At 36.5% G+C, this 17,866-nt stretch overlaps 2 protein-coding genes across 2 annotated transcripts; one reads left to right on the top strand and one right to left on the bottom strand.

The window, feature by feature from the left end:
* The first annotated feature begins 359 nt into the window (after nt 1–359).
* On the top strand, nt 360–7,308 carry arg2 (arginase 2). The gene is made up of 8 exons (XM_079854450.1): nt 360–1,096; nt 1,180–1,252; nt 3,997–4,171; nt 4,604–4,763; nt 4,953–5,047; nt 5,751–5,855; nt 6,132–6,268; nt 6,348–7,308. The coding sequence occupies exons 1-8, from the start codon at nt 986–988 to the stop codon at nt 6,533–6,535; spliced, it is 1,044 nt and encodes a 347-aa protein (XP_079710576.1). The 5' UTR covers nt 360–985; the 3' UTR covers nt 6,536–7,308.
* Nucleotides 7,309–9,681: 2,373 nt separating this feature from the next.
* On the bottom strand, nt 9,682–17,807 carry vti1b (vesicle transport through interaction with t-SNAREs 1B). The gene is made up of 6 exons (XM_079854449.1): nt 17,549–17,807; nt 17,238–17,296; nt 15,601–15,792; nt 13,578–13,751; nt 13,385–13,446; nt 9,682–13,278 (listed from the first exon to the last, which is right to left on the bottom strand). The coding sequence occupies exons 1-6, from the start codon at nt 17,643–17,645 to the stop codon at nt 13,185–13,187; spliced, it is 678 nt and encodes a 225-aa protein (XP_079710575.1). The 5' UTR covers nt 17,646–17,807; the 3' UTR covers nt 9,682–13,184.
* Nucleotides 17,808–17,866: the final 59 nt, after the last annotated feature.

Here is a 17,866-nt window from a genome sequence, read left to right as displayed (position 1 = left end):
TGGCATTTTGACATAAACACAGACGAATTCAACATGACACTAAATGCCACAGAACTCTGCCATATTATTTTAATAGCAGTGTAGAGACATGTCTAAAACATACAGCATCTTTAAACAAAACACCAGATGGAGCCAAAGTGCAGAGAATATGGACTACATATCTCTTACAGTATCATCAGTGACATGAGCTAACTAACCAAACAATAAATCAACCATCTAAATGAACAGTATTTGGTGGTGTATTTGAGTCAACATAGGTATATTTGTTCTTGGTTGGTATCACACTGAAAATAGGCCAAAGGACAATTTATGTTGTCAACAACTTGGCACCACCTGACACCTCCACTTGGAATCACACTGGTATTCTAGACGTTTTTATAGAACATAGATCTTCAGTCATGCTATGGACACTGGATCTGTTTTTCAATAAGCAAGATGGGAATTTGTTGACGAGACAGTAGGCGAGCAAAAAAAACCATATGCAGTCGATGGTGCAGAGATGGAAATTTCCAACACCACAAAAAAAGCACACCATCTCTAACGCCACTCATTTGCCCAAGCCACGCCCATCAAAACAAACCCACCCTGGCGGAGCTTCTGATTGGCTGGGATGAAGGTGTGTCGTAGGGTGTGACGTAGGTTGGCCGCTCTATGAATAGAAAAACGTGGTTCGCGCCGCGATGAGCGGATGTATAACGAAGCTGTATAAGAAACAACTGGATGCTGGACGACTGTTGGGTTCTTGGGGGGGACGGTCTTGAGATTTCACCCAAAACTTTAGCTTCAACTTTCGTTATTCACTTACTCATGAATATGAATTAAGTGGAAAAACTTAAAGAAAAACGTCGTGGCAGTTCTTTGAGATTCAACAGCCAGTTCCGAGAGAGAGGATTAAAAAGCCACACCGGTCGACAGACTACTTGTTTGAGACAAACCTTCCGTTGCGTTTTTGTATTTAATTTCATAACTCTCCGGTTGAGTCAGCATGGCATCGAGAGGACCACTGTCAAGATTATTGAGATCCACGTTGAGTTCCTGCCAGCAGAACCGATCGCATTCTGTTGCCATTTTGGGAGCTCCGTTTTCCAAAGGACAGGTAATATATAATTAATATATTTATTCAATGAGAACTCTCATAAACTCACCGATGTATAACATCAATGTGACTGCATTTTCCAGAAAAGGAGAGGGGTGGAGCATGGACCCAAAGCCATCCGGGATGCGGGTCTGGTGGAGAGACTTTCAAATCTCGGTAAGTACATCAATAGTATTTGTATCATCTATATGTCTCTCTATTTAGATGTTTAAGACTGGAATATATTTATATAAAATTATCTCATCATTCATGTAGGTTACCCTCTGAATCGCCAAAGGATGTTAGGGAGCTTTAATAACCATTCCCTTTATTGCATCATTATTTTTTTCCGTTCAGTAAAAGTGAATGTATTATGATTGTCATTCTGCCTCATCAAATACTTGAAGACATTCAGTTTGTTTGAAGTAACACAAGTTACATTTTGCGGGTGAACTATCTCTTTAAATAAATTCCTCGCGAGCTCTGCCGAGAATCAGATAGAGGGCACTGCATTAGCTGTTACATCATCCAACTGTTAGTTACCAAAAAACGAATGAATGAATTTACAACGACGCATCTGTTTGTAGCATAGTTCCATAGTATGTGTTTTTTAATGCTTGAAAACTTTAAATGAAAGCGTTTTGGTCAATAAAGGAGTTTTGAATGTTGTCTGGCCGCAGAGAAAGAGAGAGGGAGGGGCTAGAGTTACTGTAAATGCGTGCAGTTCACAGATGCCATGAGACAACCCGCTGCCACATCACATAACAATAGGGTATTATGTCATAAACAAAAGCCTAGGGATGGCTCAGTAGGGATCTTGCATTTACATGTATTTATTCATCCATCAGAAGCAACTTTTTCACACAGAAAACGTTTTTGCATTCACACAACAGAAAGAGTACGTGCTTGTAGAGAGAGGCAGGCCAGACCGCAGCAAGCGTTGTTTATACTGTATAACGGCCTCATCAGTCTATTGGGCTCGTCGTAACGTTTCAGATGAGTCATGCAAAAATGATGTTGACCTTAATGTAGTTTTTTTTTTTACGGAATGTGATGCAGGCAGAGATATTGTTTCGTGTTTGTCCGGGATAGTCAGAAATGAACCTGATGAGGTCATCTGTCGTGGACTATCCAATGCCAGTAAAATATGAAAGCGGTCCCCGTCAGAACTCTGCACAAAAAGCTCTGGGACTGTTGGCTTCAGATTACAGGGGAACATTCGTGGTTTTTAATTACAAGTTTCCATAATTAAGTATGCCTTAAAAGCTAAATAAACAATGAATGTCGCATTAAGTATTTATCCATGTCTGGAAAGAATGAGGTGGAAAGGGGAAAAAAACGTTCACTGTCTACGATCCCATAGCAGTAAAATTTACCGATTTTTCCATACCTAAGCAAAAACCAATTATTTTTAAAGTAAGGCAAGCATGTAAGAGCTGAAATACTGGTATCTTTACTTATCGTATCTTTATCTTTTACTTTGACCTGCTAACAAAGTATGCTTTTGACGTGAATATCAGGACCTACTACTAATAATTCCTCTTTACAGTCTTCTGCTTCTTCTGAGTCATCCTGGAATTCCACAGTTGCTCATAGGAATGTACAAGTCACGTCTTGAGTCTCGCCTACTGTCAGCCAGCTGTTAATTACATAAACATTGTGCCAAGCTCAGGGCCGCTTTACGTAACTACATGTTCTCCATGTAATGCGATATGTCCTGCTATCTTAAGCCTGAACGTTTTTTTCCGTCGAGGGTTATGAACAAACGGCATAAGTTACTTATGAGATAGATTCGACGACCCTGTTTCACCTTAGCTGTGGAGGTTTTCCCCTGAAAATTTGTATATAATGCGCTGTACATATTTTTGTATTTTTGTCTTATATGACGTATTTTTCAACATCATATAAAAAACCAATACCTTAAAATCCTTAAAGGTATACACTCTTCTGAATTTATGACCTCCGTTCCTATTTTATTATTATTATTATTATGATTAAAGAAAAGATATGTATTTTTAGAATCGTTCAGCATAATTTTATTTAATCATGAATATTATTTATTTAAAATAAAATATATTTATAATCTATTGATGCGATGTTGATTTGTTGCATCACTTTTACAGACGCTTGGCATCACGTGTTTGGAGCTGTGGAAATAACCAAACACCTTATATGGCAAGCATTCTTGACTAAACTATATCAGCCCTTATCCAATGCAACAAATATAGATGCTTGCTCCAGTTAGTAACTGTTGGTTGTGTATGTCATATGCATATGGCAAGATGTTTAACTAGTTACATATGAGAGGTAAGTTAAATGATTGATAAAACATGCTCACTGCTTACAAAAACACCAAATCTGGTGGAGCAAGAACTGCAAATGAACCATACGTTTTCAAATGCAGTTACGAACTAAACCTTAATATCTGTCTTTGCTTATGACGACCAACTCCCTAAGTTCCTTGTAGTTTTCTTATTTTCAAACAGAAAACACATTTAGTATTTTTAAGTATACTTATTTAAACCTTAACTGGGTCAACTGTGTTCGCGTCTATTCCTGTTCAGAGGCCACTGGATTGTACATCGTAGGTCGCTTTAAAATCTGATGAGTCATTCACTGTCACTGAGGCTGGTCTGGTTCTGTCATGCTGGGCCCCTTAAGCTGTTTAGACCCTCACTACTGTCCTCCAATAGGAGTTTCAACCTATATTTCTATATGCCCACTTCAAGACTTGGGCAGATTCTTGCTGCGATTGAGTGACAGAACTGTCACCTGCCAGCTTCGACCTACCAATCAAATAGTGTGGGAAAGAAGCGAGCGTTTCGTCAGAGTTGGCAGAAAGTGTGGAAGTTTTAATGACAGTGTTAATAATAATTGTCAAGTGACATGTCAGTTTATTTATATGTCCTATCTTGTTGTAGACTACCCTGTGCATGATTTTGGAGACCTGACCTTCAAGCATCTGGAAAAAGATGAACACTTTATGCGCGTGCCGTTCCCACGCACAGTTGGATGTGCCAATCAGCTGCTATCGGGAGCTGTGAGCGGCGCAGTGGGGGCGGGACATACCTGCATCATGCTGGGGGGAGACCACAGGTACACACAATTTTACTGGGCATTTTTCTCATTTATCTGGTAAAAAATCTGATTCATGTATGATGGTTAGTATGCAGTTATGAGTCATTGCCAATGGAAAAATGTCAGAGTTTATATTTAGTTGCCTATTCCAACTCAAGTCTTTCCAGTTTTGTCTTTTTGGCACAACCATGAAGTAATGCTGTGGCAGTCTGGCTAAGCTGAAGCCAGTTTTCTCACTTCGCTTCTAAAAGATCAAGGTTTTTCCTTTAGTCGCGGGAAGTTGTTTGTATTTCCATCTAGCTGAATCCCAAATTTTCCGATCAAAACTAGTCTGATAAATAAAAGAAATCGATGTAATCTCAGACTGTGTTGAACTTGTTCTATAAAGGCCAAAATCAGCAAAGAAAGGCTGTGTTTGTGATAACATCTGTGATGCTTTCATTCCAACAGCCTAGCGATTGGTTCAGTGGAAGGCCACGCTCAGCAGTGCCCTGACCTGTGTCTGATTTGGGTGGACGCTCATGCGGACATCAACACTCCTCTGACTTCACCTTCTGGAAACCTCCACGGCCAGTCTGTAGCATTCTTACTTAAGGACCTGCAGAACAAGGTGATTAGCATTCATGCACAAAAGATATGTTGATGTTATGCAATCTCTGACATGACTTAAATTCCTGTATTTCAAAGAAGATAACACTTGCAGCTGACTTTTTTCCAATTAAAAGTAATATGTCTCCAGAAAATATCTGATAAGCTTTACTTAAACTTAAAGCCGTTATATTCTGCTTGTAAATTGCAGATGCCAGAGGTTCCTGGATTTTCCTGGATGAAACCCTTCCTGTCTGCCAGAGATCTGGTCTACATCGGCCTCAGAGATGTGGATCCAGGCGAGCAGTAAGCACACTATGTTTTTTCCCAAAATCACATCCAGGATTTGCCACCTGTAACCTGTTCTAAAGCCTATGCTACTAAATCACCAATTGTCATTCCATATGCTATTTATATAACTGGCATTAACTGTAACCGCCACTAGGGCACAAAGCAGAAAGATCTATGATAAAAGTCAACATTAGACTGTAATATATAGTATAAATACATTTACAATTTGGTATATATACACTACTGTACAAACATTTGGGGTCAGAAAGATTTTCTTTTTTGTTTTTGTTTATGCTCAACAATGCTGCATTTATTTAATCAAAAATACAGTAAAAACAGTAATATTGTTAAATATTATTACACTGTTTTTGAAAATTGTATTTATTCCTGTGATGGCAAAGCTTAATTTGTACAGTGTTACATGATCCTTCAGAAATCATTCTAATATGATGATTTGCTGCTCAAAAAACATTTCTTATTATTATAAATATTAAACAGTTGTGCTGCTTAATATTTTTGTGGAAACCATGATACATTTTTTTCAGGATTCTTTAATTAGAAAGTTCAAAAGTTATTTTTTATGTAAAAAAAAAAAAGTCTTTACTGTTACTTTTAATTAAATGCATCCTTAATACAATGAGAGGGAGACAAAGCAGACATACACAATTCAAAACTGCATTAATACTACTTGTTACTAATTTGATTTTATTCATCTCAGTATAATCCTGAAGACCCTGGGAATTCAGTACTTCTCTATGCGGGACATTGACAGAATGGGCATTCAGAGAGTAATGGAGGTCACTTTAGATCACCTCTTGGCAAGGTATAGTGATATTGCGAAAAACATACACACTTATTGAATTAGTAGTGGTACTTCTGTAAACAACCACCTTCTGTGTACTGTAAAACTCTTTAAATGGGGGTGGAATAGTTTTCTGGGTGAACCAATGTCATATCACAAGCTGCTTTATTTAACCTGACTTGTATGTCACCTTTGAATACTATGTGGCACTGTATCTCAGTTGAATCTGCGTATGCTACCTCACAATCAGACAAGACAACCTATGTCATTTGTCACTGTTACTTGTTTTAATATCAGGAAACAAAGGCCGATCCACCTGAGTTTTGACATTGATGCTTTTGACCCATCCCTGGCTCCCGCCACTGGAACTCCTGTTAATGGAGGACTGACCTATAGGGAGGGCATCTATGTAACAGAGGAGATCCACAACACAGGTACAGATCTACAATTCACAATTGAAATCAAATAAATCCTAAAACTGGTGCTAAATACTACCTTTTCCGGACTACACAGGTTTACTCTCTGTGATGGACGTGGTTGAAGTGAACCCAACACTAGGAGCCACGCCTGAGGCTGTGGAGGCCACATCCAGCCTAGCCGTAGACGTCATCGCATCTGCTCTCGGTCAGACGCGTGAAGGTGCGCATGTCGCCTTCCCGAAGATTCCAGAACCAAAAGAGGACACTGAGCTGCGGATATAAAGCACCAGCTAATCAAGGACTTTGACAAACGAACCACTTCGCATTCCAAAGTCTAAAAGAAAAACATTGAAGGATTTGCCGAGACTGAGCACCAGACTTAAGATTTAATTTGAAGGTTACAGTAGTCTTGGTCAGAAAAAATTGTTGCCTCACTGGTAAAGTGCTGCTTTAAGCGCATGGGTGAGATTTATTATGTACCTGCCACTAATTTCAGATTTGCTAAAATATATATATTTTTAAAAAGCTGAGATCTGGATTCTCTGTATTTTAGGACTAATCTGTCTGAAAATTAAATGGTTTTTAATGTTTGTCAGCTGTCATGGGATTAGTAGGTAACCCCTGATCACACTCTGGGACTTTTTTTGAAGGCTGAGGTGACTCTTTACTGTGGTGGACTGATTGAATTTACTTTCATTTGAAACCTGTTTGCACTTTTGGACCAGAACTGGTTTTGTTGTATTTATATGTTTGTTTGTTTGTTTCTTTCTTTTGTATAGTAGGACTGCTTTTAATGGCTAATCTAATCCTACGGGTTTGGTTGGGTTGAGACCTAGTGATCTTTTTTTTTTTTAAATAGTGGATAAGTTATTTTAGTAATTTTCATACATATTTAATTAAACCTTTGAAAAATCATGTATGAATGCATTTCGTACAACTTTTCAGATCTGTATTCACCACCAGTACCAGTATCTTAAGGAATGGAGGGTTGATTTGTTGCATTTCTCTGTTTCGATAAAAATGTTTTGTTGCAATAAACTAATGTACTGGAGACAGACTGTGACTTGTCCTTGACTGAGTGGTTTGAAACTCCTTATGACCTATCAATAACTACATTAAATGAGAGAATCGGGCTGGGCGGTATGACGGTATAGCCTACATAGTTACCACGGTATAAAATGTCAACCAACAGATTTTATATTTTACCCGGACAGTTTAGAGGAGCGCACATGCTCGCAACGGGGAAAGCATTATGAATGAAGCTTACTTGACAACAACAGTTAATATATCAATATCCTAACGAATAGAAATAGCCTTACATAATGTATAGTTATCGTCATCTTTCCGTCTCTTATGTGTACTGTTACTTTTTACACACAATTCGCATTCAGCGTGGACGCGCAAGCGGTTGCCGTGGTAATGAACAATACCTGTTTGTTAAGCTAATGTTATCCTGTATGTAAGGGTAAATTACTAAATATTGAGAATGCAGCAGCGTGTATTGTATTTTTCCAACTCCAAACAATCGGCCACTGATCGGAACCAGCTGGTAAAATCTTCCTTAGATTCGATACGTCTCTCTTGACGCTCAAATTAACCGATCGCATATGAATGATGCAAAAGACCCGCGCGTGCACCGTGAGCGGCGGTGTGACAGTCTTCACCAGGTTATAGTAAAATAATGACGCGGTTACAAGGTGTGTATAACTTAAACTACTTAGTCAACACTTTAACAGTCGCTGCTATTCAGTTAGCATACTTGCTTCTGAACTCTTCCCTCTCTTGATTAAAGCTCCAGGTGAAGAGTTGCCAGTTATCACAAAAAGAGCAAAACAAGCCCTTTAAAAACGCAGTTTAATAAGCAGACATGGCAAAACTGTACCAGGGAACACATTTAACCAATATAAATAGTTTTAGTGATATCCTACAAAATTAAAAGGAAGTAACTGTAATTTATTATGAATGGAATAGTTCAATATAAAATATTTAGATATTATAAATTGATTGATGAAGTAAAACAATAACATGTTATCAGTTATTGTTAATAACAGCAATCAGTTGGGGGAAGGTCATCTAAAAGTTGGTTGTTTCGTTTACTATATTTAGCGACCAATATAGTTTACAAAAGAAAAGAAAAAGAAAACAAGGTGAAGTACTTTTAATTTCTAAAGTATTTGAGATTTATTATATAAACTCCCTTTTTGTCGATTTTCCAGAATAACTACATTTAACCTCCTGAGACACAGAAAAAAATATTTTTTGAATTTAGTTTTTTTCATGCAATCACATTGTTTAGAGCATAAGAAACAAATGATAAAAAAAAAAAAAAAAACATTTTTGAAAAATGATATTTCATTCATACGTTATGCTATGTCCTCTGTAGTGGACACCAGGACAATTTAAAATTTCAAAATTAAAATGACATGAAATGATATGTATAGGCAAAAACAATGGGATTTTTTTTTTCAATCACCAATAAATGTTGGGGTTTCAGGATTTATTTTAACTAAAATTTGTATAAAGATGATTCTCAAATATGTTATGAAAGATATAACGGAATGAATTGATGCACCATTTTACTTTATGCAATATGTGGGTAAAATGGCCATACATTAATATTCCCATTTAATGCAATGTATCTATAAGTGTAATAATTGGAGTAATAATTAGCAACATTTTAATAATAATATCTAATATTTCATAGGAATATTGATGTATAACTTATTTCCATATTCACTTGTTGTGTCTCCCAAAATGCCTGATAAACATGATTTAAGTCCTGATGTCCTCTACAGTGGACAAGTATGAAATCAATGCCCTGTTCTGTAACAGAAAGTCATTTTTTGATTTGAAACCCCATAACGTTTTCCTGAGATGTTGGTTTATGAAATACAATTTGAAAAGTAGTCTGATTTAAATTATAATTACAATATATTATCATATTTCCATAAGAGTGCTACATTTGATCACTAAATTAATGTCAGACATTTTTAAAGACCAAGGATAAGTTGTTTTCATGGTGAAACCTCCAAATAGTTGGTATCTCTGAAAAGTCCTGAATGTGCTCATTACAGGACACCCAGGTTGTGACATGTGACATGTATGGTGTCAGAGAAATTCACTAAAATAAAATGTCCACTACAGTGGACAAAAGTCTATTCCTGGGTCCCAGGAGGATATAAAATATAGCTGCAAGCAGCCATTAATGGGGCCAAGCGCAAAGAAGACGATAAGACATGCTAACATGGCTGGGAATGTCAGACCAACTGCAGCAAGGAGCAATTAAAGACATTTAAAGATGAATTTAGGCAAAATGGCTGAAAAATATGATTTAATGGATTATCACTTTCGACCAGTAGGTGGCGCAGTTACGAAATGTATGTAGTGTGGTCAGAGTGAGGTGACAATGACAAACCTTAAGACCAATGGCATTACAATAGGAAAGATTTATTCAAAAGTTATTAGCATTGTAACATGTTGTTATAACTTTTTTTACCACAAAGTGGCGCTGCCCTGAAACTTTTTGAGTACCCTCAAGGCATGGTGTCGATGACTCATACCGAGTTTCGTAACGATATGCTAATGCATTCATAAAGTATAGCATTTTATATCACAGTACTGTATTGAGGTAAAATGGCAATTTCATGTCTTGTTCTATTATGGCGCCAAAAAGAGGCACAATCCCACTATTTTTTTATGTGTCCTCAGAGTGAGCCCATACATGTGTCTGTCAAATTTGGTGAAAATATATAATTTCGTTTTGGAGTTATAGATATTTATATGTATAAACACATAAAAAATGACCCACACCTGACTTTGTTTGCATTTTTATGCCACTGACTATCAATGTTTTCGCATTTGGGCCTTATCAAAGAGCCAGCGACCTATGTTTCCGTTTTTCCTACGGTGGTTTCGTCTCGATCGGTCAAACGGTTTTGAAGATATTGGCAAATGTTTTTTAAGCGCTAAATCACAACGCTACACAAACTGTAAGATGAAACCTAGCATGTTTGGAATCGTTGGACTCGGCAAGGATTCAGGAGCTGAAAAAATTTACTCCCGTGAAAATAAGTTGACCACATCCAAAGTTATAAGCGTTTGAAAAAAAAGGATTTTACCACTAGGTGGTGCTGGTCCGAAACCTCTCAGGCTCCTTCAGGGCATCGTACTGATGACCCATACCAAGTTTTGTAACAATCCGTTCATGCATTTTAAAAATACAGCATTTTAGCACAAAATTCAAAATGGTTGATATGGTAAAATTGGATGTCATTCGATTGGATATCATTGCCCTGCTTTTTGGGCAAACCATTCAGAAGAGTTATAAGCAAAAATAGCCATTTTTCGTATCTCCGGACCAGTAGGTGGCGCTGTGCCGAAACGTAGCATGTAGCCTCAGGTCATGCTTGTGATGACATGTACCAAGTTTGGTCTGAATACGATAAAGCATTGTGGAGATACAGCCTTACGTCTGTTTTCGCAAGCGCTACGTAAAATTAGTTTGCTTGTTATTCAATAATGGTTGGGTTTATCAAAAAGCTTTTAATAACTTTTTTCCATCACTATCTGAAGAAGATCGGATTAAATTTCCATGAAAATCAGACAAACCGTCTAGGAGAGTTCGAAAAAGTAGGTTTTTCGCAGAATTCAAAATGGCGGACAAATTTGCATGACGGAAAATGACGTCATAGAGTGCAATCGAATCGTCTAGAGCAATTTTGTTTCTAGCCCTTATGGTTCAAAAGTTATTTGCATAAACATGTGTGAAACTTTGGACAGTTGGTGGCGCTAGAGGAATTGATTTGGAGACTCCACATTTGCTATGGTGACAGATCAGACTGTACTCTATAAGTGTGCCAAATTTTATAACTTTCCCGTAAGCGGTTCTATGGGCTGCCATAGACTCCCAGAGCGGAAGAAGAAGAAGAAGGCCAACAATTTCAATAGGTGCCTACGCAACCTTCAGTGCTTGGCCTCTAATAACTACGGTATATTGTGAAATATACTGTTACCGTGAAATAGAATTAGTTATTGATACCCAGAATTTTGATCATACCACCCATATTCTTAAGCATAACATAATATTTAATACTCTGCCTGTAATCAAGAATGCTAAGGTATTAGGTTTTATTTGATGGCTTATAAAGACACTTATCATAATAGGCCCATTAAGATCAGAACCCCCTGAACCTCAGCAAGAGAAAAAGTAATAAAGAAACTGCAGCCTTTCTTAAAATAACATAAACAAACAGGTTAAAGGAACCATGTGTAAATTAAATAAACACCTAAAGTTTATAATAAACAGTTATGCTTTGTTTTTCTTAGATAGATGCTGAATGATGCCAAATAGTAAAACTGAATCTGGCAAATATGATCAGCAGTTTTTAATCAGTTAGGCTGTGCAATCAAACATAATTAATCTTAATTTTTATTCACATTAAAACACAAAGTATTTGGAACACACACACCTTATAATCACACTCCCGACTGTTCATGTTTGCATTTTTTTTAATTAATCAATTCTGTCATTGTATGACAAAACATGAGCGTTTCTATAAGGGATTAATCTTGATTTAATACTCAATTATTGGTTAGGTTTACTAATTTGAACAATTCAACTGTTCAACTCCCTCACCCTGAGTATTGGTAACAATGACGTTTATTTTCATGAACGCCCCTAATAAATGAAACCGCCTAATGCAATTACAAATAGACTTTTTGTTTGGGTTTGTGATTGATTTGAAGCTGTAATCAGTTGATTCACCGGCAATGCCCCATTTATAATCCCTTCAACACATAATAACATCTGCTTATGATTGGGGAATGTGATGGGGATTATAGATGCAGATCATAAACAACATGTAAAAGGTGAATGACATGCTCACACCTCAAATCACTCACAAACTTGATCGCGAATGACTGGTCTCCACTGATACTTCTGCTGTTTTGTCCAACAGTCAGCTGGCAACATGTCAATATGTCAAGGTGACCTGACAGCCATGGATACTGGTATTTCTACTTTAACAGGTGTTCATGTCACCTTATTTTCAGTCGTGTTTACAGTAATGTCTACCCCCGTATCTGAAAGGCTAAACACACCCCTTTCTCCACCAACCACGGCTTATGAAGCAAGTGACGTGCGTGTGTATAGCTGTCATTCTCTTGGCCTGGAGTACACTCAGCTTTGTTTTGATTGATTGGAGGAAAAACACGAGCTGTTATCTTTAATGCCATGTTAACACTTGTACACAATGTAATTCAGATCACTAAGTTAAAAGTTCAGTAATAGTCAGAGGGATAGTTCTCTCAAAAATAAAAAATCTGTCACAAGTTTCTTCAAACCTGTAAGACTTTGTTTCTTCAATAAAATACAAAAGATATTTTGAAGAATGTTTTTGTCCATACAATGAAAGTCAATTGGACCCCAGTGATTTTCTTTAGGGACACAAAAATAAGGTTTGGAAAGACATGATGACAGAATTATCATTTTTTTAAGTGTCCTATCCCTTTAAAGTGATTGATGTATATAAGAATGCAGATAGATTGCATATTTATATATACATATATTCTTTTTCCACTCTTTTTCCACTCTGGTTGCTTCATTTACACCATCCATCTGTCCAAACATCTTCTAGATAACCATGGCACCTTGATTAAGACAGCTAAGGAGGGAGTAAGGCCATCTCTCCTCTTTATACAAGTCCTGATCCTCCAGCAGTCTGAATGCACCATGGTCACCATCTTCTTTTCACCCTGAGAGCACTACTTATGCTAAATACAGTTTAGCGCTTAAAATAACCGCCCATACATGTCCATGTGACACTCACAGTCACGAAAGCTTCCAGTACATTGTCACCGGGACAGACACCAGTGAACATCAGGAAGAAGAAAGGGGAGAGGTGGAGTCTTATACAGTCTTGTGTGCCTCTGCCTACTTGCGAAAGAACTTCAAGTAGACCACCGCCCCCAAGATGGCCAGCTCCATGATGATAATGACTGACAGTAGCAGTTTGTTCGTCACCAGTCTGAAATGACAGGAAAGGAAGAGGCTTGATTGAGTATATTCTCAGAAATAAATTTGGAAATAATTCTAGTGATGTAAAATGCGTTTCGTAAGAGTGCAAGCCACACCGTCTGGACATTGCGCGCAGGATTTTCCTGCTGCGGCTCAGGTTCTCTCCAGTGTGAACCAACTGATGAGGGAGTAATAGAAGAGAAAGAGAGAAGAAGTGAATTCATTCTAGGCATTTCACTTGTGTAGTTTATTATCTGCTTGTTCAACAGTAACAATAATGGTGGAATGACGTAGATATCTCTTGCTCACTCTGTCTCTTGTGCGGTCCAGTTGATCTCTCTGTTCTCCAAGCTCCTCAATGATGTCTGTGCCAATCATGTCAGTCTCTGCTGCAATCTGTTGACTTCGCTCAATGCTTTTTGACGCATTATTTAGAGACTCTGTCCCCTGGATGAGCAAAGCACGCTGTGACTGAAGATGAGTCTGCAAAAACAAACATAACAATTCAACAATTAGTAACTCTTTAACTGAGACCTGCTGCATTCTCACTTATAATACCAGTGTCCATCTTTGGCCATAATCACTGATCTGGTTAACTGACATCAAATACAGGTAATACTACAATAGACATTACATGATCCTTCAGAAATCATTCTAAAATGCTAATTTGATGGTCAAAAAACATTCATTATTATTATCAATGTTGAAAACAGTTTTTATTTATCCAGGATTCTCTGATGAATAGAAAGTTATATTTCATTTATTTGAAATAGAATATTTTATAACATTTTTAAATGTCTTTATGGATCATGTGACACGGAAGACTAGAGTAATGATGCTAAAAAATCAGCTTTGCATCACAAAAATAAATTACATTTTAAAATTTATTAAAATAGAAAACAGTTATTCTAAATTGTAATAGTATTTCACAATATGACTGTTTTTTATTAAATAAATGCAGCTTTGGTGAGCACAAGAAACTTCTTTTAAAAACAGAAAAAATCTTACCGATCCCAAACTTTTGAACACCAGTGTCAGTGTTATTGGTTTAATTTAGGGCTGTCAAATGATTAATCGCGATTAATCGCATCCAAAATAAAAGTTTATTTTTACATAATACATGTGTGTGTAAGGAGTATAATTATTTTCTATATATATAAATACACACATATGCATGTATATATATTTAAGAAATATTTGCATGTATATACTGTGTATATATATTTATATTATATATATAATTTATATTATATATAAATATTTTATATATAAATAACACATTTTCTTAAATATATATATGCATCTGTGTGTATTTATATATAGAAAATAATTATACTCCATACACAGACATAAATTATGTAAACACAAACTTTTATTTTGGATGCGATTAATCGCGATTAATCGTTTGACAGCCCTAGTTTAATTACTTTAGTCTTTGTATTTTTGTCTGATTTTCAAATACTTTATTAACTTAAAATATGTAATGTTGTAATCGATCTCACTGCTGGTTGATTTGGTTCCAGGCTTAGAACGACTGAAGTGAATGAATGCGGGAAAATATGTATGAAGCTGAAGACTGATGAAAAAGTGAGCAGTAACTGTTCCCTCACTGAATCAAACAAATGATTCACTTCCTCAGTTTCAGAGAGTTCAGGAACTCTTGGGACATACTGCATGACCTTGCTCAAGGCAACCTCCTGTGTGCGTAATAGAAAAAAAAAAGTCATACCACCCCAGCGCAACAGGCATCTCTGTTTGAACAGTGGTAGGGAGTGAACCTGCATCTCACACTGTTAACAAATGCATGTGTGGAATGACATTTTTTTAATAACATGATAAATAGAATGAATTACGTTGAATGTATATTTAAGACTCACCTCAATCAATCAATCAATCATATTGGCATCAATCAACCTTTCTTTTGTTGAAGAACACACTATACGTCTTATACACAAGCTTACATAACACTTGTGGAATGCTGGCAAGGTGTGTCATTAAAAAACACACAGGGAAGATAGAGATCTCTAGTATTCAAAATATTGATGTACTAAGAATTTCCTGGGATACAAATTTGTGGTAATTGTGGTAACCAGTTCTAGCCTGTTGAAAACTAGATCCCACTGGAGAGATGTAGAAACTCTCTACCATCATAGTACCATTGAGCAAGACTTGAGTGTCATCAAGGAAGAGTAGCTTAAATTTAAACAACAATAGCTAACAATAACTTTCTAATCCAAACCCTTTCATATGCATGTGACTGTGTGTAATTCATGACAGAATCTTCAATATTATGCGAACTACTCCTTTCTAATGAAGGACTGGTAAGACTTACACTCTGGTCATTCTGTGCAGCGTATATCCCTTGTCTGCTGTCTCCAATGTGACTCGAAAACCCTGGTGTTGCTGAGAGGCGTATGTCTCTCTGCAGTTTGGCCAAATCTCGCCGGTACAGTCGAATCTTTGTTGACATGGGGGTTCGGAAGGATGACGGAGCGCCAAACAGCTCCTGTTCCATGCCCTGAAGCTAGGAGAGACATCACACATTCAGTCAGTTAGTGCTCAATGCTCACCAAGGCTGCATTCATTTGATCAAAAATACAGTAAAAACACAGATTTTGAAATAATTTATACAATTTAAAATAGCTTCTATTTTCATATGTTAAAGTGTAATTTATTCGTGTAATGGTAAAGCTGAGCTCAGTGTCACATGATCCTTTAGAAATCATTCTAATATGCTAATTTGGTGCTCAAGAAAAATGTATTATTACTATCAATGTTGAAAACAGTAAACAAAATAAAATCAGGATTTGATGAACAGTAAGAACAACATTTATTTGAAATAGAAATCCTTTGTAACATTATAAATGTCTTTACTGTCACTTTTAATCTATTTAAAAGTGCCCTCGCTGAATAAAAGTATACATTTCTTTAAAAAAAAAAAATTTTACTGACCCAAACTTCAACAGTTAAGTGTTAGGTAGTTAAAGAATTATACTAATTAGCTAGTGTACTGTGTATTGTTATTACTACAGTGATAATGTTATACACATAATACACATAATGGAATTGATTCAGAACACTTAGCACTGGTTTGTATGTCCTAACAAGGCAGATATTCACTGGTTGTCTGAAGCACTACTGCCACCTGGTGTCTCAAACTGTTTCAAACAAACTGAGCAATGCAAATCAAAGCTTTCATGACAATTATGAGACTGAATTTCCAAACCTGTCACCCTCTCTGCACCTCTCTAGTGGACTGAGCTGCCATCCTCCACCCTATCTGCTGACACCATAAAAAAAATGTGCTTCCAAATCTAAATTTCTAATAAACCTTGCATGGTTTGCATGAAAATGTCAATTTCACCAGGGTTCCTACTCTTTTAGTGTACATTTTATGCAACAGTACTGTGTCAATGCCCAAAAATTTCAATATCAAAATATCATAAAACTTTCCCATCATTAATTTATTGCTTGAAGTTAATGACAGCTGCCAAATCAAATGTCATTTGGTTTTTATAGAGAACATTAATTTGTTTCCTAATCTAAGTTTCTAAAAAACTTTGCATGAAAATTCAAATGTCATGTAATTTTCATCAAGGTTCCTACTCTTTTAGAGTACATTGCATGCAACAGTACTGGGTCAATGCCCAAACATTTCAATATCAGAACATCATAAAACTTTCCCATCGTTAACTATTGCTTGAAGTTATATGACAGCTGCCAAATCAAATGTCATTTGGTTTTTATTGAGATTAAACTCTCAAAAAAATAAATAAATAAATAAAATTCTAGCCTGTTATTTATATAATAATCTAAATTATAGAAGATGTTTAGGATTTTCTATAGAAATTAATATGACTCTTTAATTTGACTGTTCTAGGCCTAGTAATCACAGTTTTGTGTGCAAACTTTAATCTATAATGTGAATCAAGAAGGCTGAGTGACATCAAAGTTAACATTGTAACATACCACTTCTTCAGCCTCTGAAACACGCTCATCAAAGTCCCTGACAATCCTCTTCCTTTCCTCTGGAAAACAAAAAGAGTGAAAAAGATAGGTTTAGTCCAGAATGCCAGACAACTGACAATGGGAGACATCAGGGGAAGACTGACATCTTACAGTTTCCATCTGCAACCTCCTGAGACTTAACAATAATAACAATTTTTTAGTAAAATAAGACGTATGCTTAAAAAATACCCAAACCATATTCCTGTCCTACACTAAAATGTCTGAATACTCTCTAGTCTTGATTCAGTTGTAGATATAAAGAGTTTATTCACCTCCCTGGCACCTCTGCACCCGTTCAGGCATCAACTTCACTTCTTCATATAGAGATTTATACATCTCATGCAGCTTTTCAAGCTCCTCAGAAGACATATTGCGAGCGATTTTAACCAAACCTAAAGCAAATAAACGTTACTTTTCGAAATCAATAGAATGAGAATAAATGAGAATGAAAATAAAATCGGCTTCTCAGGCAATAACAAGATCCTCGGGACAGCAGCTGATGCTTCCGTGTCAGACCTCGTGATTATAGGTGGTTTTGATTTAGCCTGAAAACAAAAAAGGAGCGAAAGACCCAAGCCATTATTTTTTTT

This window comes from Squalius cephalus, assembly GCF_949319135.1.
Source record: "Squalius cephalus genome assembly, chromosome: 21".
Lineage (NCBI taxonomy): Eukaryota > Metazoa > Chordata > Actinopteri > Cypriniformes > Leuciscidae > Squalius > Squalius cephalus.
The sequence above is the reverse complement of the archived record's forward strand: the minus strand, read 5'-3'. Positions and strand labels throughout refer to the sequence as shown.

Bases quoted from the DNA above. Each gene is read 5' to 3' on its own strand.
- arg2 (XM_079854450.1), top strand. From the start codon at position 986: ATGGCATCGAGAGGACCACTGTCAAGATTATTGAGATCCACGTTGAGT. The intron at 1,253-3,996 runs GTAAGTACATCA...ATCTTGTTGTAG, and splicing joins GGAGAGACTTTCAAATCTCG to ACTACCCTGTGCATGATTTT. The intron at 5,856-6,131 runs GTATAGTGATAT...TTTTAATATCAG, and splicing joins TTAGATCACCTCTTGGCAAG to GAAACAAAGGCCGATCCACC.
- vti1b (XM_079854449.1), bottom strand. From the start codon at position 17,645: ATGTCTTCTGAGGAGCTTGAAAAGCTGCATGAGATGTATAAATCTCTA. The intron at 13,752-15,600 runs GTAAGTCTTACC...TTGTTTTTGCAG, and splicing joins CTGCACAGAATGACCAGAGT to ACTCATCTTCAGTCACAGCG. The intron at 13,279-13,384 runs GTGTGGCTTGCA...CTGTCATTTCAG, and splicing joins CTGCGCGCAATGTCCAGACG to ACTGGTGACGAACAAACTGC.